Source organism: Parus major, chromosome 3 (genome assembly GCF_001522545.3).
Source record: "Parus major isolate Abel chromosome 3, Parus_major1.1, whole genome shotgun sequence".
NCBI classification, from domain to species: Eukaryota; Metazoa; Chordata; class Aves; order Passeriformes; family Paridae; genus Parus; species Parus major.
This window is the reverse complement of record NC_031770.1, coordinates 84,469,283-84,491,975: the sequence shown is the minus strand read 5'-3', so window position 1 is coordinate 84,491,975 and position 22,693 is coordinate 84,469,283. Positions and strand designations below refer to the sequence as shown.

At 37.9% G+C, this 22,693-nt stretch overlaps 1 protein-coding gene across 1 annotated transcript in view; it reads right to left on the bottom strand.

The window, feature by feature from the left end:
- COL9A1 (collagen type IX alpha 1 chain) overlaps nt 1-22,693 on the bottom strand; it is a 63,396-nt gene that overhangs the window by 2,199 nt on the left and 38,504 nt on the right. Inside the window, exons 29-37 of the mRNA XM_015622441.3 lie at nt 14,896-14,949; nt 14,068-14,139; nt 9,952-9,987; nt 9,805-9,849; nt 8,051-8,083; nt 5,304-5,450; nt 4,079-4,133; nt 2,972-3,160; nt 113-190 (exon numbers count right to left, since the gene is read on the bottom strand). Of these exons, the coding sequence (XP_015477927.1) occupies nt 113-190; nt 2,972-3,160; nt 4,079-4,133; nt 5,304-5,450; nt 8,051-8,083; nt 9,805-9,849; nt 9,952-9,987; nt 14,068-14,139; nt 14,896-14,949 (709 nt within the window). The remainder of the gene's footprint in view (nt 1-112; nt 191-2,971; nt 3,161-4,078; nt 4,134-5,303; nt 5,451-8,050; nt 8,084-9,804; nt 9,850-9,951; nt 9,988-14,067; nt 14,140-14,895; nt 14,950-22,693) is intronic.

Here is a 22,693-nt window from a genome sequence, read left to right as displayed (position 1 = left end):
TTTGGCATTTGCTGCTTAACGAACTCCTATCTTTTCAAGGCAGCTTGAAGTATCAGTTCTGAGTAAAAATTTTTACTATATATCTTCTTTATCCTCACTCTCTTATATTTACCTGGAAGACCTCTTGGTCCAGGATAACCTTTCAGTCCTCTGCCTGGAAATCCTCTTTCTCCTCTTTCTCCTTGTTCACCTAAAGCAAATTCATAAAACATTGGTTATTGTTTTCTTGGAGTATCATTTGCAGTAAATTCCCTTTCAGAAGTGAACATTTAATAAACAGAGAATTCATCTGGCTGTATATATTCTTAGCATCTTTCAATGATGTCCTGACACATATCCATGTATAATGTTCGGGATTTGATTGGGTTTTTTCACCCATTTGGGTCACACTCAGAAGCAGACAGGTTGGGGGGGAAAGAAACCACCTAGAGCTGGACAGTAAGTACCACATGAAATATATCACAGCCTATATAACAGGAATAAACCAAAGTCCCAGGATTTCAGGATATTTGGGATAGAGACTGAGGTTTCTGCTCAGCTAAGAGACAGCCAGTGCAGAGGAGAAAAAAGGTGGCTGCACGGTTGACAGTCTTCTGTTGATATTCACATAAGGCATTGCTTCACCTTCACAAAATAATTTTTTTCTCATATAATAATATAATGGAGACTTTCCTTTGGTGGACACACAGAGTTTCTTCAAACCCATATCTTGCTCCAGCTTGAACCATCTTAGTAGGAGGAAGGGTATTTTTGTTGTTTGGGTTGTAAAGTTCAAATTCTGTTCACTGTTATCTATCCCATAACACTATGTATATTCCCAGTGAATACCTTATGTTGTTTGGGGGGTTTTTGCTTTTTTTTTTTTTTTCTTTTCATGCAAGTTAAAAGTCACAAGTTTATGCCTAATAATATTTAGGTGAGTTTTACTTTATGCTTCTGTACTGCCTTGTACTGAGGAAAGTTAGAATAGACTGCTGGGTTTCTGGCTTGCCTAGAAATGGCACAGCAGAAGAGAAGGAAGCTGTGCAAAGGAACACAAGAGTCAGTACAAAAGTCCAGGTTTCGAAAAAAGATGCACACAGGGTACTGAAGGAGGAATCTGATCTTCATGTTTCAGACAAACTAGCCAAAATAGAGATCCAGCCTTTCTTTGTAAATACAGCTACTGCAAGCCCCAGTTCAGGTTACCCATATGTACTCCTGCTTCTTCCAGCTGCCTAACACTGGAATAGTGTCTACTCCTGCTATCCCAAATGTCCCCCACTTTTTAATTTCTGTTTCTGAACAGAAACAGTCCTTCACTATGCCAGACTGATCATTAATGTAACTAAATCTCCTTCCTTGAGGCACTTTTTTTGACTCTGCCATTGCTGCTGCTGTTAAAATCACCTTTATATCTTTTGCTGTGCCTTGTGGTTACACTTTGCTGTGTTACTATCCCCTATTTATTATGACCTTTTTTAAACCATTCTCAACGTCTTTTTCCTGTTCCATTTTCTCACATGTCCAAGTACCCTTTTCCCCTCTCTCCAGTCTCAGACAACTCTCCAAGTGGATGGTGAAAATCAGTTGATCCCTGTGACTTCTGTGGAACTCTGGTAAGTACCAGGAAGTCAGAGTGAAGCACTGAGAGTTTTCAGGCTGGCTGCCATGTATCAACATTACAGCTCTTGCACATAAGACCATTCACCACTTCCCTTGTATATCTAATGGTATTGGCAATGCTTACTCTAAGGTAACTTGGAATTTGATGGAAGTTATGATAGCTTTTTGTTAGTTATGGTATTTTGCTTATTTTGATGGTGTATTAATACTGTTCATTTTTTTTTCTTTTAATAATAACACAGTGTAGCCTGCTGTGCATTGAATCAAATTTTGCATATCCCATATATCCCCTTTTTATTTCTGGTTTTTGTTTCTTCTGCAGATGACATTATATTGAATTAAAACAATAACAAAGTTCCAGCAATGATGCTGTTAAGTTTTGCTTTGTTTGTATTCTATTCCTTCTCTCAAAGGTTTTCCAAATTTCATTTTCAAATAAACCTTGAATCAAAAGTTAACACCTTATTCCAGCAACAGACCAGCTTTGTGCAGAAAAAAATTTTAAATAAGACCTTCTTTTTGAAAAATAAATCAAAACCACTGTTGAATAGAATGTAATACATACATATTAGTCATAAGACTGCAGAAAATTCTACCCTGTAATCCTCTGGAGGAGAATAGAACAGAAGAGATTAACTTAGATCAAAGATTTTGTGTAAAACGTAAGTCAATTTTATTATGGATCTGTCCTTTCCAAAGAATCAATAGATTCTATGACCCAGTGAAATGATGTTAAATGGGTCAAGTACTATACACAAGTAAAAAGGTAGATTATTATCAGTCCCTTGTAATGTGAGAAACTGGGTGCTCTTAGAAAAGTAGAGTAGATTTTAGTGAAGTAATCTGCCTGATAACATCAGCTCTTGGGACCATGAATCTTGCAGAAGTTAGGTCAACAGCCAGGATGAATGGAGGACAGAGACCCACTGCTGGAATCACATGTGGTGTTTGTCATTAAATGACTTCTACAGTGTGAGAAAGGGCAGGCATCTGCCCTGAACTAGAAGGAAGCAGCTGAGACAGAGTCCTAATATTGATTCTCACTCTCATGGACTTCGGAGGTTTTGTGGTTTTTATGTGGTAAAAAGCAGATTTCTAAACAAGTCTTGCTAGAGCCCAGCCTATGAGCCCTTTAATCACTGTGGTAATTGGCACAACAGTTACAGCAAACATTCCTAACAAGTTACAGCTTACATTCCTAACTCAGGATCCTTTTTGGATTTCTCACATATGCAGTGTACATCCACAACCTGTAAACCAAGGAAGGGGCAACAACAACAAGACGAAAAAAACCCCAAATGAACAAACCCCCAAAAACCAAAACTGAAGGAGTCACCAAGTGCAAGCCAGTTGGAGAATTTCTTACCTTTAGGACCTTTACGACCAATCTCACCAGGGGGACCTTTAAGGCCAGGCAGGCCACGGGGGCCAAGCTGTCCTGGGAAACCATTTTCACCAGCAGGTCCTGGAGCACCTGGTGGCCCTGGTCGGCCAGGAAGACCTGGAGCACCAAATTCTGGCCTCCTAAGGCTGGCTGCCAGCTGAGCTAATTGTTCTGCAAAGAGCAGGAGGACAGAGGTATGAAGTGAACATGAATGAAGATATTCCCATGATTACTGAAGAAAAATGTATGTTCACTGCTACAGGAACTGACAGATTACACTACAGCACCTTCCTTTTCTACATAGCTATTTACAAAGTTTATTACCTAGAAGGTATTATCTTATTATAGAATAAGATACTTAACCTACTTATAGTTTGGGTTTTTTAAAATATCCTGTTAGGCAGTATCAAGAACAGTGACAACTACTGAAAATTTTTAAATCATGAGCAGCAATTTCATTCTGTAAACTCTTAACATTACAGAGGCATAATAACCCAAAAGACAAATGTTTACAGTTTTTGTGTTTACAGTGCAGTATAAATTTCTCAACTCAGTAAGTTACATGTACCCAACCATATTAAAAAAGCTTTAGACTTCTGTGTGTGTCAAGAACTCAACAAATTAGGGTTAGAGTATCACTGTATTGTTTCAATTTTAAGATACATTCTCTCCAGAAACCTCTTCTTTACTCCTATTTTGTACAGTTTACTGAAATCTAATAGTGAATACAAAAAGATAAAAAGCTTTCAGTGAAGCTTGTACTTTCATGCATGTAAACATAGCAAGTGATTTGAAAGCAAATTGTTATGTATTTCACATAACTACTCTGGTCTATGTCCTGCTTACCACAGCAGTAGTGTGGAATCAACTTGTGTGTGGAAGTCAAATGAGGCTACAAAATATATATTAATAAGGGATTTCCTCATACTGTCTCCACATTCACACGTGGAAAGATTTTCCACCAGGTCCCTTGCTGAGGCCATGAAATTTGTTCTGGGTAAGCATGGGGAAAATCTTGTTGCCTCCACAAAAATGGGTGATCCCAATTTAAATGCACGAGAAACATCAAATACTTTTTAGCCTATTTACCTTGCATGACTCTCATGCAAACCTGCTTAATGTGCTGATCGCTAGGTTCTTTTCCCTAGGATTAAAAAGAGAGTTTTAATAAAACAGTTCATGTCACACATTTTATGAATATGCCTGATGCAAAAAAAATGCTGTCAATAAACAGTTGTCACCATTTAACCACAGCTGGCAAAATACCACACATCTGCTCAAGCCCACACCCAAGGGACAGGGTTAAAAACCAGAAGTTTAATAAATAGAAAGTAAGAAGAAGTAGAGGAAGGGGTAGGAAAAGGGGGAAGAGGAGGAAGAAGAAGAAAATAAAATACAAAAAAGACAATGATAATGCAAGAGATATAAATTAAAGCAGTTTTCCCTGTAAATTAAAGCTGTTTTCCCTGGCTGAGCATAATGCTGCATGGTATGGGATATCACTCTGGTCAATTATAGTCAGCTCTCCCAACCATGCCCCCTCCCAAATTTTTGTGGGCCTCTAACCTACTCATAGATGGCACAGTGTAAGGAGCAGGAGAGGCTTTGATTCTATGAAATGATCACAACTGAAACATCACAGAATGGCTTAGGTTGAAAGGGACCTTTGAAACCATCTAGTTCCAACCCCTTCTCAGGACCCCTTTTAACCTGGCCTTAAACTCTTCCAGGGATGGAGTATCCACAACTTCTCTGGGTGACCTATTAGTTCTTCATTCTTGCAGTGAAGCATTTCCTCCTAATATCTAATCTAAAACTATGCTCTTTCACTTTGAAACCATTACCCTTTTTTCCTGCTCCCATCAGCATGCTGTAAAGATTATTTTCAGCACAAATCCAAAATGTAACCCCCAAACAAACCACTGTGAAGAAATTTAACTGCATCCCAACCAAAAACAATCCATGAGTCACTAAAAGGTGTTCCAGCTCCTGCAAGCACAAATATTCCAACTGATGCCAACTTAACTAGCTAGGTAAAGTCTGTGAGTGATGTTCCTTTGTATCAAACACGGTTTGGTTTCATGCACACTTAAATGCAATAAGAAAACAGAGCTGAGCTGAAAGATGGGGGCCCAAGGCCACAGCTGTGTTCAGCCCAAGATTGCTCTGGTGTACACCTGTGTCTGATGAGAGGCACACCATGCTTCAGACTGCTGCAGCACTTCAGTTTGGCACGTGTACATGCAAAACAAGGAGTGGTGTGAGTGAGAGATAAAGGTTCAAAAGATACCAATGGCATGAAAACAGTACTTACAGCTGGACCTTCACTGCCAGGCAGGCCTGGGGCACCCTGCTCACCCTGCAAGCCTCGTGGTCCAGGTAAACCTCGTGGCCCTTCCATGCCAGGCAGTCCCCGACTTCCCTCAGGCCCACGGGAACCGGGGTCTCCAGGATTACCAACCTGACAAAGAAAGAGAGGAATTTCAGTGGGCTTCTGTACTAGTGATAGACTCATTCTGACATTCCATAATGTAACAGGAGCTATTCACAAATGCAAAGAAATGAGTGTTGAAATGCAGTTGTTCAATAGGATTTTTTTTTAAATAAGCGACTGGAGTCAGTAGTTGCATTTTTAAGAGGTCTGTACTCTTCACTTATGGGGGAAGTGGAAAAACAATCTAGTCTGTTAAAATAGGTAAATCAGAATTAATAGTGACATGCTTAAGATAGCTCTCTGCCCTCAACATGGAACATTTCTAGACATTAAGCTTAAGGTGTGGAAATTACATCTCCCTTCTTGCTCTAAATGCTTTTCATGTCCTTCTGTAGATAGTACCACGGTGTGAGTCTCTACTGTGTAGCCCCAGGCTGTTTGGGAATATACATTTTTGCTCTGTTTACTCTGTTAGAGAAAGAGCTAGTTCTAGTGCCTACGATGGAGTTTGCTGGCAGAGGGAAAGGAAAATCCTCAAACTGACATTGACAAACTGCCTGAACAGATGCAGTGTCACCTTATTTCACTCAGGGAAGGGGTAGAAAGCTATTCCTGACCCTGTGGAATGAAAGGATTGATGAGACTATGTCAATACGTCCACTTAAGTACACTGAGTAAACAAAGCTATAGCTTCTGCTCCAGTAAATTTACTAAGAGTTATTAAATACCATGCAGAGGGAGACCTATGCCAGCAGGCAGCTCTGAATTATTGTATTTGGTTTGAGTGGCAATGTTCTGGCAGCAGGGGGTGGCTTCTCTAAGAAGCTGCCAAAAGCTTCCCCCGTGTCCAGCAGAGCCAACACCAGCCAGCTCTGAGACAGAACTGCTGGCCAATGCCAAGCCAATCCATGATGTTAATAAAGCCTCTGGGAGAACATATTTAAGGAGGAAAAAGTTATTGCCCAGAACTAATTGCAGCCAGAGAAGAGCAGGATGAGAATATGTGAAATGAACAGCTCTGCAGACACTGAGATCAGTGCAGAAGGAGGAGGAGGTGGTGGTCCCTTTTTGTTTTACTTCCTATTATCCTATTCCTACTCTACTCCTATTCCTATCCCTATCAGTAGTAAATCAGTTAATTTACCCAAGTCTGTTTTGGCTGTAACTGTAGCAGGTGAGGGATCTCTCCCTGGCCCCTGATCTAGACTCATGAGCTTTTTGTTGTATTTTCTCTTCTTTGGCCAGTTGAGGAAGGGAGTGTCAGTGTGGCTTTGGTGTACACCTGATGTCCAGTCAAGGTGAAACCACCACAGTTGCTTTCAATACAAGTTAATTTACTCCTACTAATAAATAGTAGTAATAACAAAGAAAAATAACACATAAAATAAGGAAAAAAAATTAAAATCCTACATATTCATGACTTCCCAAATCTATAGGGGGAAAAAAATAAAAGAGAGCAGACCTGCTGAAAGAGATGCTAAAGAACAAATTAGTCAGGTGTAGTATCAGTTAAATCCACAAGGTGGAACCATTTCGGTTCCAGCTGTGCTGCATCCCAGACAGCCGATGGCTGTCCCTATCAGAAGGAACCCCAGAGACCATGCCTCGATAGATACATTAAGAAGACAGAATAACTGCTTTTATGGACTATGCAACCGGGAAGTCATCACTCCTTTCTGCCCCAGCCTGGTGAGTTATCCGGTTCCCAGACAGATCACTCATTCCTGTGAGGGTACTCACTGGGATGACAAGCACTCTAGGCTCTTGTCAAGACAAAAGGATTTGAAAAATCTAGGTAGATAAAATTATGGATTTCTCTTCTAATCTATCTCTTCCTCATGTCCTTCTCGTAGGATCTTCATCAGCAGTAAACACTCTTTAGCCTGCATTTGCTTAGCCCAAAAATTACCCAGAACACTAGTAACACAAGCACAGGATTTTTTGTTATGCTCAGCCCTTGTTCCCCATAAGAAGAACTTGGTATTTTAGCATCACAGCTCATACTGACAGATGCTTTAACAAACCAACTCTTCAGTGATCCTGAAGTAAAAGAATGTATCCTGCTCTCTCTCCAGTTATTTTTTTGTGTGACATACAAGATTCTGCTCACCTTCCATATCAAAGTTATCATTTTGCAATAAAACAAAACAAAATTAAATAAAACAAAATAAAATGACAAAAACACAATAAAAGTAAAATTAAATAAAATGAAGGAAGCTGGGTCATAAATACTTCTGGTTTCACAGACATCACAATCCTACTGCCAGCTTTTTAACAGTGTCATGCAGCCACTGCACTGAGCCTCCTTTCTATCCAACACCTACTGTACAAAGGGTGCATTCATTTTTTTTTAAAAAAACTTTTTTGGCCAGAAAACTGCTGCTGAATGATGCTTCTCTTTTATGGAGTTAGAATCCAGGAAACTATTTTTTTTTCAAAGCTAATTCATTTTAATATTAACTGTATTCAAAATTTTAACAGAAGAAAAGCTGCTAAAAATCATTTCATTTAACTACAATAAAGAGCTCAGCTTGTTATTTTCATTTTTCTTTCCTTAAGTCAGAAAATCATCTATATAATCTACTAGGTCTCTGAATTTCTGTAACTATGCTATTCATTATACTCACAGCTCCCTTTGCTCCTGGTAATCCCATGTCACCCTAAAAAGAAGACAAACTATATTAGGAGAGAGTCTCCTTAACACAGGCATTACAAATGTGGTAAATGTTTTTTCAATATAAAATAAATTTCATTTATTTAGTTGATTTATGCAAAATTACACCACAAATAATTAAAATTCCTTTGAGAATAAAACCATCATTTTGAGTGGGTTTTGTACAATTCCTTTCTCAAAAACTCTTCTGTAAGGTGCAAATGAGAAAGCATGTCTGTTAAAATGGGTTTTGAATTGCTTCTCTTGGAATTAGACACATGGCTCTAACCTCACAAACACAGCTACACTACAGGACAATCTTAGATAGAAGATTTCTTGGAAACCTTTAGAAGAAGCATTCTTTTAACTAGGATTTTCTAGTTTCTTGATAGTGACAGAACTATGGGTATCAGTGCTATGTTAGTGCTGAAAAAACTGCAACAGAAACTAAAGTTCTGTGAAGAAGCCAAACCCCTACAAGTTCCTATTTCCAGCAATCTTTCTCCTGGCTTCAACAATGCCAAAATCCCTCAATCACCTGACTGAGAATAGAATCCCAGTATTCAGGAATTTTTAGATTTTCCTCTCAGCTGGAAAAAACCTAAAAAAACAAACCTCTCAAAATCTTGTCAGCAACTATGAAATAGATTAGCATGAAAACACCAAAGAAACTTAGAGTAATTTCTGTAAACTGTACTTTCCCAGTTCCTAATGTTATTGGTGGAATAACAGGTTTCCAGTCAAAGGCCTGCCTGTTAGTGAATATGTCATAACTGAAATAGAAATAACTGCTATCCATTTAAAACCAGACTAGCTGGCAGCACACTTAACCCCATGATATTGCTTCCTGGGAATCTGTAGACTGATTATAATGCTCAGTTACTGGACATCTAGCTCACTAAGGCTTTCAAAATTGCAGGGTGTGGGGTAAAAAACCACTCATTTCCAGCATACAACCTGGCTAACTTTCTTTGAATATGAGCAGTTTACTTCCTTTAGAAAGATCAGTTCTGGCTTTGCTGGATGAGGTCCCATGGCAGCCACCAGAACAAGGAGTTTCTCTTTGTCAGGAAAGCAAACCCCCTTTACCCAAGGGCACTTGACCCTGGCATTATCCATGTCAATTCACAGCATAGTATACAGACAGATATAGATATATGCAATATCACAGTGCCACAGCCTCTTCCCCATCCATTTTCCCTCTCTAACAGCCGGTTGCAAATCATATTTCCAAAGAGAAAGTCAATACAAAATATTTCCTTTAAGTGTGAGTCACTAAGGTTATTTATTAATTCTCCTCCTGTTTCACCAAAATTAAACTAGCTGCTCATCCTCACTGCCTCAAACACCAAGAATTTCTGTGCCTGTGTATGCATATGTATATATATTTTCACATATAAACACTCATATATATACATATACATATATATATATATATATATATATATGTACCTACATACAAACACAGACACCTCCTTTTTCTTCAAGGCAGTCTGTACTGTACACCTAACAGAACTTGTGTATTTCCAAATGTGCTTTTCAAACAGCAGGAATAGAGTAATCAGGCAAATAGAACTACTGTGCTCTGCAAGGGCCAGTTGGTATAAAACTGCAATGTGCCTTTCAATGATGAAAACATAACACTTAAATCACTCCAACAATAATTTATAGTTTTAGTTTACAGCAGCAGCATATTATATCAGGTAAAGGAAAGAAAAAGCGCCTTACTAAGTCACCCTTTTCTCCTCCATCTCCTTCTGCTCCAGGTGCACCCTATATCAAAAGAAAATATACTGTCAGCCTTCAGATGTAGTCAATGTTATGTGATATTTGGCACTGTGGTTTTAAAGCCCCATGATTTCTAACATGACTTACTTGTTCACCCTTAGGTCCTGGTTCACCCACCGACCCCTAAAACAATAAAGATAAAAAATATTTCTTAAAAAAATAATTAATTAAGGACAAGTCTTCAGAATTTTTAAGTTCAGGCTCTAAAGTACACTAAATGTTATTTGATCCTAAATTTTGCATTCATGCAAGAGACCTTTCAAGCTGCAAATTTTTCATAATGACAATGAAAGCGCTTGAATCTTACCACGTAATTTATGTGACAGAGTGAAGGCAAGCACTAGTATGGAACACATAATCCACCACCACACTGTACAGTACAGATTCTGACTGTCCAACAGTACATCTCCTCTTTACCTGACAAATGTCCTTTGTGTAGCAGCTGCTACAGGTCTGCTCTGAGAATTGCTTAGAAGCTACAAGTAAATAAACTAAATTAGTGTATCACTTTTTCTAGTATTATTATATATTCTATATTGCTGTAGGCTATACTAGCCCTGCTAATGTGGGAAAAGCAGAGACATCCAAGTACAGCTGCAGTCTTGTCCTGTGTGCTGTTTAATTCTCTATGTCTTTTAGCAAACTTGTGTCTAGAATTTTGATCGTTGTAGTCAAAGCTGAAGAACTTGTATCTTAAAGTTAATATTCCATTTTAATAAGAAATTAGATTATGTTTCATATTAGAATCCTCTAATAAAATATACTCATGTGGACAGGCAGGAAACAAACAGAAATATATTAATGGCTCAATTAATTTCAAACATATATAATTTTTTCTAGAGCAAAATAAGTTTTTAAAACAGCATATCATTCAGGAAAATCTTTTTGTATTTGTATTCTGTCAGAAAACCAGCCACAGCATCCTTTAAATATTCTTTGCAGTCTGTGCATGTTCAAAGATATGCATTCCAAACAAACTATAACTCTGCATGATAATCCTGTTTTTGTAAAACAGACAGACACGCAGCAGTTTCTCTCCCATTTCAGAGATCAATTTAATTCACATAAGATACAGGGACACAGACTGGTGTAGCTTTTACAAATTTAATGAATTCTGACATGTTCTCATGTTCTTGAGGATGAAGGCTAATACTAAATTATCCACAAAGATAAGCAGTAAAAATGACAGAACTATTTAGCATTCCAGCTTCATCAAACAACTGAAACGATTTTGTCTGAAGTGTCCTCAACCTTGTGCCTTGTTAAGGTTTCCCACTTACACAAAAAAGATATTGGTTTCCAACCTAATACTGTTTTGGGGGATCTTTTCCTCCCCTTACTCTCTTTAGAGAAATAAAACTGCCAATAGATAAAGCTGACACAGAAGAATCTATTTCTTCTGTGAGCCTTGTCCTGCAATGTTTGTATAAGCAAATATAAAAATCACAACTGAAACTGTTGGTATCTAATTCTACATTGACTCCAAAAACTGCAATGGAGGCAATAATGCAAGATGTCAAATTATGAAAATACTCAGTTTTCTTGACATACTGCCTATGTATTTTGCAAAAATCCCTCTCAAATTATACTCTAGAACTATTTGCAAAACTGCCTGTCAGCATGGTCCAAAACTGTACCAGGGGCTACGTTAATACTTAGCAGCACAAAGGATCACATTGCAATGCCAAGGCCTGGAACTTAGCTTGGTGCTGTTTAAGTGACTAAAACAGACAGAACCCAAGTGTATGCAACCAATCCAAAATATGTGGATCAGAAACTGCCTAAGTGGTGAGTGCTGGGGTTTTATCCATGTTGTGTGGGCATAACTAGCTGGTAAGATTCACTGAAGCATAAGCCATTGTTCTTACATTGCCTTGCACTGCTCTCTCTGCTAGACCACATCAGGTGATCTATGATCTGTGAAAATAAGTCAGGTGATGCTCTTGAAGCACACAGCTCCTCGCCCAGACTACTGGCAGTCTGGTGCAGGCTCCAAAGGAGGCAAAGACCTAGGCTGTGACCTCCTTTTCCAACCTGAAAACCCACCCAGGAACAAGGTGACATGGTGAGGATTGGTCCACATGGGCTTGGAAACAGGAATTCTGACCCTGCAGTTAGCATATGATTTTACACTTGTAACATTCAGTCATTACTATATCCATTGAACTTTGTCAGCTCTCACAATTACATATTACTTCAGTAAAAATAATTCTGGTGGTAACTTTGGAGATGATTTATTCTTTAAATGCAGGTCATCACCTGCATGTAGACAAGATGCCAACAGATAGTTCACAATATTTAACAGCTTTGGGATCAAGAATGACTATTGATGTATCAAATTCATGAGTTCTACTGGCTCCTGGCTGCTATTTACATCAAGTCTTATCGTGCAGATACAGCTACACAACAGAACTTTATAGGATCCCCGTGGACGAACCATGAAGTTTTGAAATCAGAAAAGGAAAAAAGGTAACTTCAGCCTAGAACTTATTCCTAGAAGGGGTTGACCCAAAGACTGGGGTTAACAGGCTACAGAGGCACCCATTTCCAACCTGACAAGGTTGTTTGTGTAAGACTGATGCAGCTGCAAAAGCTGAAGGGAAGAGGAAGGACAGAGTGGCACAATGCTCTCCAGGCTTGTGACTTGGAAGATACTGATACTGCAGGTCAGTGCTGCTGGCAAGGCTGCAGCCATGCTAAGCCTGCCCCAAAAAATTCACTCCAACCTCTATGCAACTGGAAAATAAAATATGAATCAAGGATACAAGTGGAGAGCTAAAAAGCAATCACAGAATGAAATATTTCCTAGCATAGCACTTTGGACTTTAAGGTATTTGCACAGAGCACTAAACTGACCTCAGGTTTTTAAAATACATCCAGGCAAAAATTACTGTCATCTGCCAGTTAAATACTCAGAAATCTCCAGGCTGTAAACTGAATCACTCTAGTTTTGTTTACAGCATCTACATTCTACTTTTTTTCCTAGAGATCCAGACCATTTATATGGCAAATGAGGAAAATCAAACACCTTTGGAGGGAGATTGTCAGCACTGCAACAAATGTTAGATATTTTCCTTCTGCCTTTGCTTCCTCAGTACCTTCAATCTCCATCTAGAGAAGTCTAAAATATAAATCATTACCAATCTGATAAAACAAGACTCCTTTATGTCAATACTTACATTTGACTAGAAACTTGTGTCCTGATCTCAGCATTAAAAGAAAACTGAACAAACATGAAAAAAAATACCTCAACAACATCAAAGAGTCAGAAGATTGCTTTTAAGTATCTGAATAGCTTTTTTTAAAAGCTGCCAAAAACAACAGCAAACCCTATCCAGACACCCTATGATGTACACTGGGAGCACACCAAGGGATTCCTCTGTTCAGCTAAGACATTCTACAGTAGCTATACCTATGTCTGACTAACAGTCCAAATAGTTGTCAGGAGGATGTAAGAGGCACTTCACAAGTGTAATTAATTTAATTCTGATGTAGACGTGCCTCAAGTAAGGAAGACACAGTAGAGAACTTAATATTTTTATATCAAGTATGTCAGGAGTTTGGCAAATGAATTCCATCTTTTGCAGTCTTCTGTAGCCAAGAGAAGATAAGAAACATCTCCAGCTTTATATACTGTCTTCACTAACATTTATAGAACAAAGCAATATATATTCTGTAGTTATGTGAAGTCCCTGGGGCCCAATCCTTCCCTGTCAACAAAATACTAGATGTATATTCTGTAATCCTGCATGCATCCATAGGCATTTCAATAGCTGCATTATTATGTGCATTTCCATAGCAGATCCCAAGACATGTGTGACAGGCATCACTAATACTGTAAGTGAGGACTGAAATTGCAAAGCTCTTTAGTGACCACAGACCCTGACTAACCATCTCATATCTAGCTGCATCAGTTATTTGCAGTACAATTTAGGTCTTTAAATAATTCAGACTTAAAAAGCCAAAAGAATATTTACACCAGTAATCATATTTCAGTCCCTTAAGTGACACTGCCAGGACTATTCCTGTATATGTTTATGAGCTATAAGTAGTTAACAGGCACAAGGAGCACTTTCAAGCAGTTAAAATATCTACATACAAAACAAGAAAACAGACATTAATTAGTGGAAAAAATTGAAAACAGTCATCAACTTGTTGTGTTTACACCTGACATCAAACTGCATGTACAAGTGCATTGCTTACCCGGTCACCTTTACCACCAGGAAGGCCTGGAGGACCAGGCAGTCCAGGAAGTCCAATATTACCCTGGGGACCCTGTGAAAATAAGTCAAGGATGTAAACTTAGCCAGTCTTGTTTAGAATGAATAGCTAAGGGTCATTCCCAGAAGCAGATGGGGCAGAACCTTACTCCCAGAACAGACTTAGATTGATGAAAGAGGATTATCTGATGCAAATTGGGCTGATCCAAAGTATAGCACTTTAAACAGAATCTTGTTATGAATTTATTGCTGACAGTCACAACAGAAATGACTTACAGAGTATTCTACCCTCCAGTCCCTCAACAACAGACTGGTTCTCTGAAAAATCCTTCCCAAGATCTTGCACTCTGTGATTTGCACATTCCTCTGTAACAGTAAGCTCTTTCAGCCAAGACCTCCCCAGCTATGCTTCTAACTGATTCTGTGTAAATACTGCCGGAGCTGTGGTAAAAGGTGGCATTCATACTGTGCTCCATTCATTAGCATCACGTAGCTGTTAGCAGAAAGCCAGTCTCACACTGCTCCTGTTCCCAGGAGCCCACACAGGAGTGTGCAACTCAGCTTTGCATGTCATAGGATTTACGGGTTTATCAAGTAGAAGAAAAAGTCACACACACCTCCATGTCATTTAAAACAGCATTTTCTAATATTAGCACAGTAACAGAAGACTGCAAAAAAAAACCTGAACCACCACTCATTTCAATGTTATTTTCAGTTCCCTGCATGGATAAGTGGGTAAGTATAGTTCCAGATGATACTATAGCTCCTTGAAAGTATGCATGAGCATTGAATATGGAAATAAACTGCTTACCAACTTCCCTGGTAAACCTGGAGGACCTGCAGGACCTGTCTCCCCTCTGCTACCCTAGAAGCAGAAATAGAGGGACAACATTATTTCCTGGAATTCTTCCTGTGATCTGGAAGTAAAGTATGATTTTTTTTTTCTTTAATGTTAAGTGATTGACACTACTTAGCCGTTGGGTTTAATTGAAACTTCTTTTTCATAGTGCAAACATTCCATATGCATTTAAACCAGTGATACATTCTGAGTAAACATTTTTAGTTAACAATGCCATATAACCTGTATTTGGCATTAAAAGATTCAAACAAATAATTTTGGTGAGTGATTAAGCAAAATGAAGTTCCCTTCATGGGATCACCCCTGAGAGTTACCTGTCACAAACACATCCACTTCCCTATGACAACCCTGGCAGGTTAACTTTAGGCTTTTACTTAGTTTCTTCACCTGAGCTCCTGTCTGACCACATATTTAAAGCACCTAATCCCTATGCACAAATGTGAAAAGCAAATGCAGAAGTAATGCTTAATAAACTTACTCAGGTTTAAAAAAAGTCTAGAGTGTTACAGGGAAGGGTAGCTTTTAAAAATCACCATTTATAATAGTGATAAGCATAAATACATGCTTTACCACACCTTTTCATCTTCACTTCAGACATGTTTATCCATTCAGATCATCACATTAACATTAGTGTTACAACTTTATTTCTTAATGTAGCCATTTTAAGACATATTCTGGGTGAATCTGATATTGAGCCAAACTTGCAAAGATTTGAATTTTTGAACGAAAGTACCTTCTCAAAAAGATTTTCTCTTATGATTAAACTTTTCAGAACAGCTCAATAAGTTTTATAGCTTTACTCTCACAGGTTAAGACATATCCCTGCACAGATAAATTCAAACTATGTCCCAACACAAGCCTAGGTCTCACTTGAGAAACTCTTCTTAAATTCACTGGGAGGCTATTTAAGTGCTATTTGCAATAAAGGAAAGATGTAACATTTAATATCATAAAATGTCAATAATTGAAGTTATTAGTTCTGCGAGTTAATAAACTATTATACAATAACAGAACATCTTAGATGAAAGTCGATCTTAGCACTCTACTGTTGTATGCAATGGATAATTTTAAATACAGGATTTTTTTTCATAACAAGAACAATATTCTGAAACGTTGTGGCATAGTAAATAAAAGGAGGTGGCAGACATGGCCTTTTATACTAGGTCATAAATGCAATGACAGCATCTCACACAAGCTTAGGAAAGCCAACTTTACAATTCCAGAAATAATTAGGTATCCTGGAGAGATCACAGAACCAAACATAAACAGAATTTTCAATTAATTTCCTTCAAAATATCCTATGGTATTAAAATACCTATTACTTTAAAGCACTTTGCATGATTTTTAGAACCTTTTTTATGTTGGGCAAAAAAAAAAAAGAAAGGAAAAATGTCCTCTAACTGACCTTAATCTTACAACCCAGAAAATGCATTAAAATTTTGTTTAATCACAAAATTCTGAACTACATCTCTGACCTGGAATACTGCTACATTTCTGGTGAAGGAAAGACAAAGACTAAAATTATGATCACCATTAGAAACTTGTTTTCTCAAGTCATTTTCATAACAGTCGCTGCTATACAGAGATGAAACAAAAGCAGTACTTCAGGGAGTTAAAATGTTATAATAAACCTCTTAAGCATATCAAAAGTTCTGCTGGTCATACAAAATTCAAGAAAAAAAACTTCTATTTTATTTCAAATGCAGTAAAAGATCTTTTGTCAGATGCATACCACAGGCACTTTGTCAAACACAATGCTTTTCCAAGGAGTTAAAGAAGGAGGTTAGTTTACAGAAGACCAGAATACAAATGCATAGTATTACCTGTAAACATTGACATTATGTCTGTAAGGATAGATTATCTCAAACTATAGGCCACCACTGCAAGATCTGCAGTGGTGTTTTAGAAAGTGAGAGAGGAACTGGAGCCCAAAGAATGAGGAATCCCATCCCTGGCATAACTAGAAAGACTGTAATGCTTCCTCCACATTATACCAGACTGAAGTAGCCCTAGGATAGGTTACACAGTAAGCTGCTTACTCTGAAGAAAAAAAAGGCATCTTGAAATGTCCTCATGTAAACATTTAAAATGCAATATAAGTCATTTCCTAGAAGCACCTACATTTTCCCCACAGCCTATAGGAGAGTTTCTGTAATAGCTGGTCCAGGTGCTGCCGTCTGTTCTTGATCAGATGAAATGTTCCTCTGTGCCATAAATCACTACGGGCAGGAATTAGAGCAGAAAGCCATGTGGCCACGTCCCCAGCCTACCTTTCTTACACAGCAGCCCTCTGTGCAACAGTGCATAGCTTCAGGCCAGCCACCAACCAACAGGCATGCTGCACTGGCTTTCACAAAAAGACTGCCAGAATCTGTATGGTTTTATGCACACTTTGGAATCCGTACGTTTCCTAGAGGTGAAACTCTTAAGGAGGGTAAGCAGCCCCGCTAGTTGTAGGGGCCTGAGACAGACCAGCTTGCATCCATGCTGGCAAACATTCCATGCTTCTAGGGAAAGGCACATGAAAAATGGGAAGCTGAAATGGTAGCATGGCACTGCAAGTCTGAACACCACCAGGATGCAGCCCTTCCACAGCTCCTGTGCTAGGCTGTGGTTAGCAGAAAAATCTGTGAAAATCAACCCCTGAACCACTGAATATGTGATTTAATGTCTTTCTAACAGATCTAATATAATCAGCCTTTTAATGTAATATACATAAGATTACAGGATTTACAATTGACCTTCCTTTAGGTTGTCCAGAATTGTTTCCATCTTCACTGAAATTTTGAAGACTTGATCCTTTTGTAGAATTCTCACAAACAAACAGTTACAGAATGAATTCGCATGCTAAGAGAGTTTTCACTGGCTTATTGATTTTTTGTTCATCTATTGAGTGGAACAATAATAAGAATGAGAATACATCCCATATAATTTTCATCCCACTTATTTGCCCAGATAATTGAAACACTAATTAGAACCACTTGAGAGGTAATACACATCATATACTGTATTAACCCTTTATTACTTAAAAAAATTGTTATTAATTTTAAATAATTTGTTATCTATTATTAAATATATGTCAAAGGACTTCCATAGAGAATTAAATCTGTGTGGAATAAAGAAGAATAAACAAAGTACATATTGGATTTTTTAAAACTTCATATTCAAAGTTTTTTGCAAAAAACCCATTTATCAACTATATACTTATGAGACTTAAACTTGCCAAATTTTTGCCATGCAAAATCTCAGAGGAAATACTCATTTAAGTTCAAGGATTTAGCCACAGAAGCATCAACAGGACTCTTTGACCCTCAATACAGTACTGAAAAGCATCCAAGTATGTAAAATAATATTTGATAGAAGAGTAAAGATACAAGTCACTTTCTCTGAGGTTTTAAATGTAACTTTGCCAGAGTAATAATTAAATTGTACTGCTCAGGATAATGGTAAGAGGTAGATGTAGCATGAAATGCTCCCTCCTCTTATCTGTCCCAGGCTTTGGGCAGAAGCAACAACCCACTAGCTGTTGTTCTCTTTGCAAGTGACACTTGTGGCCAAGTCTAGAGGGCAGAGACCTTTCATTCTGTGTCTGAAGTCTAGCTGAAGTCCAGGACAGCTTTAGTACACTAGCTCCTTCCCAAATCCAGTTTTTACCCAGGCCACTGTCTACACTGCTTAGGAGAAGCCAACATTGTGATATCTGCTGACATCCAGAGCTCTACCAAGCCCAAAAGTCAAAGAGAGTTGTTGGTGGTGGAGGGGTAAACAAAGAGGTATCAGACAAGAATCTGGCCATGCCATTTAGGAAGACAGGGGTGGATACTAGGAGAAGTGAAGAGGCTTGGAGCTTATAAAGTTTGACTGGGGTATGGAGTCTGCAAGCATGACTGAAAAAGTGCTACCTTGTACAAACCATGCTGCACAATTGGGCAGGGTCCAAAAGTTCTGTCACATTCATCTAGAGGCTTAGGTTTAGTGTATAAAAAGTCCCTTCCAAGATGGAAATGCATTTTGTCCTTTTGACTCTGCTATAAACACTCTAATGCTGACTAGCTCCTTTAGCTCTGCCTTGAATGTAAACTATGACACCACTTGTGGAACGTGTCTGAAGTTACATATATATATATAACTATATAAAATATATATAAAAATTATATATAAAATAACATGTCCACTAATTCCTAAACATATCATATAAACTGAGACAAGGACATTTCATCCTACCACTATCAACTACAGAAAGTGACACAGTATTCCAGTTGCAGTCATGTCAAAGGAATATGATAAAAAAGCTACACTTTGGTTACCCTAAGTAGTTTAACTAGTAACTAAAGTTGTATTTCAGCATAGGCAGGACAGAAATACCTTTAAAGACCAGAAAATTAGCTGAAAGTAACTTAAGATGCTGGAAACAGCATTCTCCTCTAACTTTAGACTGTGTGACATTTGAGTACTAAATCCAAGGTACTCTCTGGGTTTCCCCTTTATAGTGAGACAAAGGTACTTCCAGAAAGGAAGTCATCCCAACTGACCAGGGACCCTCAGAAGTCTCTCAGAGGGGCAGTGGCATCAAATCTGAGGCAGCTGGATATTTAGTCTGTGTTGCTAATGTTGGGAAAACATATTACTTCCTAATTGCAGAGCAACATATGCGACTGCTGGCCTGCATATGCATCAAGTGTGCTCGATTTGCTTGACACATATTGAACTTTAAGTGACTACAATATCACAAGCTCTCTGCAAAACCACAGGGTGCAATACAGGCTCTCAAAATGTTAGCAATTTATAGGTTAAATAGTTGAAGAAAAGCAAGGGATGAAAAAGCAGAGGCAGAGGTCAGTATTTTCTGCAGAAACTAAATTAGATTACTAAATCTCAGAAAATATGAAAGAAAATGGTTAAGCAGCTTAAGGAGCACGACTAAATTCCACTGATTAGGAATGACACTCCCACATTTGAGAATTCCTTCCTTTGGCCCACCTGCCATGATGACTGACTTAGAAATGTTTAAATCACAAATGAGTTTGGTAATTACTTGGATTGGTTAGAACAATGTGAAGCAAACAAGGCTAACCAACAAAACAATTAGAGTGGGGTGGAGAATATGTTTAATTTAGAAATAAAAGGCAACATTTCAATGTTGCTCCAGTTGTTTTTCCAGTTTACTGAACACACAAATAGCAAAAGAGAGTTTTTTTCCCCTACCCATTCAGATGCCAGTTTAAGTTTTTTTTAAGGAAAAGCAATAATAGACTAAAATTATACCTTTTAAAGCAAGTTTCTCCTAGGGATATTTGTCAGAGGTGAGGAAAAAGAATCTCCTAACAAACGAGTTTGCCGTGAGTTTTTAGCTAGAGCTAGTAATCTTGTTTTCAAATATTTTGTCTCTTCCCTGGGAAACTTTAAATGTTTACAGACTCATGAAAGGCCAAAATATGAATCTGCTGTTTAGTAACAATATTTTTCCAACTACATTCCAACAGCTGTTTAACAATAGAATACACTGAAATAACATGGTGTATAACAGAGGACTCGACAAGTTTTTTGGCAAACAGCATAAAAGTATTATTTCTCCCACAGAGCCACTGATGACAGTGCTCTCTTTTGTAACTTTTCAAAAAACTGCACAGTAGGTAAAGTGAAAAATTTCTCTCAAAAAATGTCTTCTGCAAGTAGATAAAGCTGAAAAGCCCTGTGATTTTTAAATGTAACACAAATGTAGGCATGTAGGTTTTCCCTGATGCAAATACCAGCTTGCTGGCCATATTAGCAGAGCCAGCCTTGTTATCTCCCCCCATAGACCCAAATGTCCTTTCCTCTGGAATTCTGGTCCTCCCGGAGCCACCAGCTGTGTTGTCTCACCCAGTTGTAATGCAAAGAACAGGGGTAAGTGAAATAGGGGAGTAGACAGGATTTTATGTAGTTGTTGCTGTGCATCCAATATATATGGGGACTGAAATTCCCCATATCCTGCAAAATATCAAGGTTTTTTCTTTCTCCAAGAAATAAAAACCCCTCCTGACTTCTATCTGAGTCTTCTATAGCAAGAGTAGAATGGAACAAATAGGTAAAGGAGAAAGAAAAAACTGAACTGAGTTATTAAATGACTAATTCAAAATAAGAATAAATAGGCCAAGAAAAATACCATAACCAGAAATTCCTCAGGCTTTGAAAGTGTTTCTTTATGAAATTTTGGTATAAAGCAAGCAGGTGTTAAAGCTGTGAGAAAATTTCAGACTAAGAAAGAAAAAAAAAAATTCTCTTTAGAACAATTATAATTGAATTATAATTCCTTTCTCAACTTATTGCCAAATTGTCTAGTTTTAGAAGTTTGAAAATCATGCTATGTAGAATTTAACCAGCAGATTATTTTTTCCCTAGAAATGGAAGGACAGAATCCTAAAACCTGAAGTTCAAAAGTAAGCTACATGTATATGCTGTAAAAGAAAGAGAAAACATTCTTTATTCTGCTCTGGAAATAAATATTGATTCAGCTTAGACCAAAGCTCTCTGAAGTTCAACAGTTCAACACTGTGTCCTTCCTAAACAAAAAAACCCTCATCATCCCCCTTTTTTGTGTAGATGTAAAATGTTCCAGAAAAAAAAAAAATAAAAATAGAAAGTTATCCCAGTCATATGCTGCCTGTAGTCTCAAGCTGAGAAAAGCCACCATAGTTATTATCCAAGGCTCTTCATAGCTTATAAGGGAACTACAGATGAGAAGTAGCTTACTGTTTGATGTACCCCATACAAACTTACTTCATAATAATTTATTTCCATTCTCCACATTGTATTAACCAGAAGTTTTCTTTCTATGCTTTGGTTCTAATGTTTCCACATTTTCCAAAATGAGTGCACTTTGTAAACACAGAGAAAATAAAGGCAAGGAATCCAGATGTCTTTCTGGTCTCTAGAGTGATAAAAGGAAAAATCACTGTATTTAATCTGCTTTAAGTATTTCTGTCCATCGACAGGGTTACTAATAATTAACCTTGTGTGTCAACCCCTGTTCTACGGACTGCTGATTTTGTAAATTCATGTTCACATTGAAAGGATTAAAAGAATAGTTCAGCAGATTACAGTGCATTATCAGAGTGGGCAATTACTTTGGTCTGATTCAATTATAATTCTTGTTCCTGTCACAAGTGTACAGTATCTGCCTAAGAACAGGGTTGAAGACCTTTTTGAGTGTATCCAATGCTTTTAAATACAAAGAACAAAAATAAAGACAAAAACTTGTTTGTAAGTTGGGCTTTTGGGAAGCTGAAGATACCTGTATTCCACCCTAGTAAATGCTCTTATAAACCCCTTTTTGTATTATCCTTAGGCAGCTGTGGACGCAGCAGCAATGCAAAGACTCCAAAATAAATGTGATCTCATGAATTAATACATCTAGCACCTGATATCATAAACCACAGGGGAAAAAAACAAAAGAAAATGGAATCTGTTACTTGGTTGACTGCTTAGGAGCTAATTCAGAGAAGATATTCCTGACCCTTAAAAATCTACCACACAGAGTACCTCACTAAACCTTGCATGAGAATAACCCTACAACTCCATGAGCAAAATTTGTGTCATTGTATTATAGCAGAGGCTCGGAAAATTCTGGGAAATCATCCCCAGGGCATCAGTGGCAGGAGGGAAGCCTGAAAAACCAATTGCTTACAGAGCCTGAAGCCTGGCTAATGTCTTCAGAGTAAATATTTGTACATGAAAATTTTCTTCAAATCACTGATTCTCTCATGCCTCT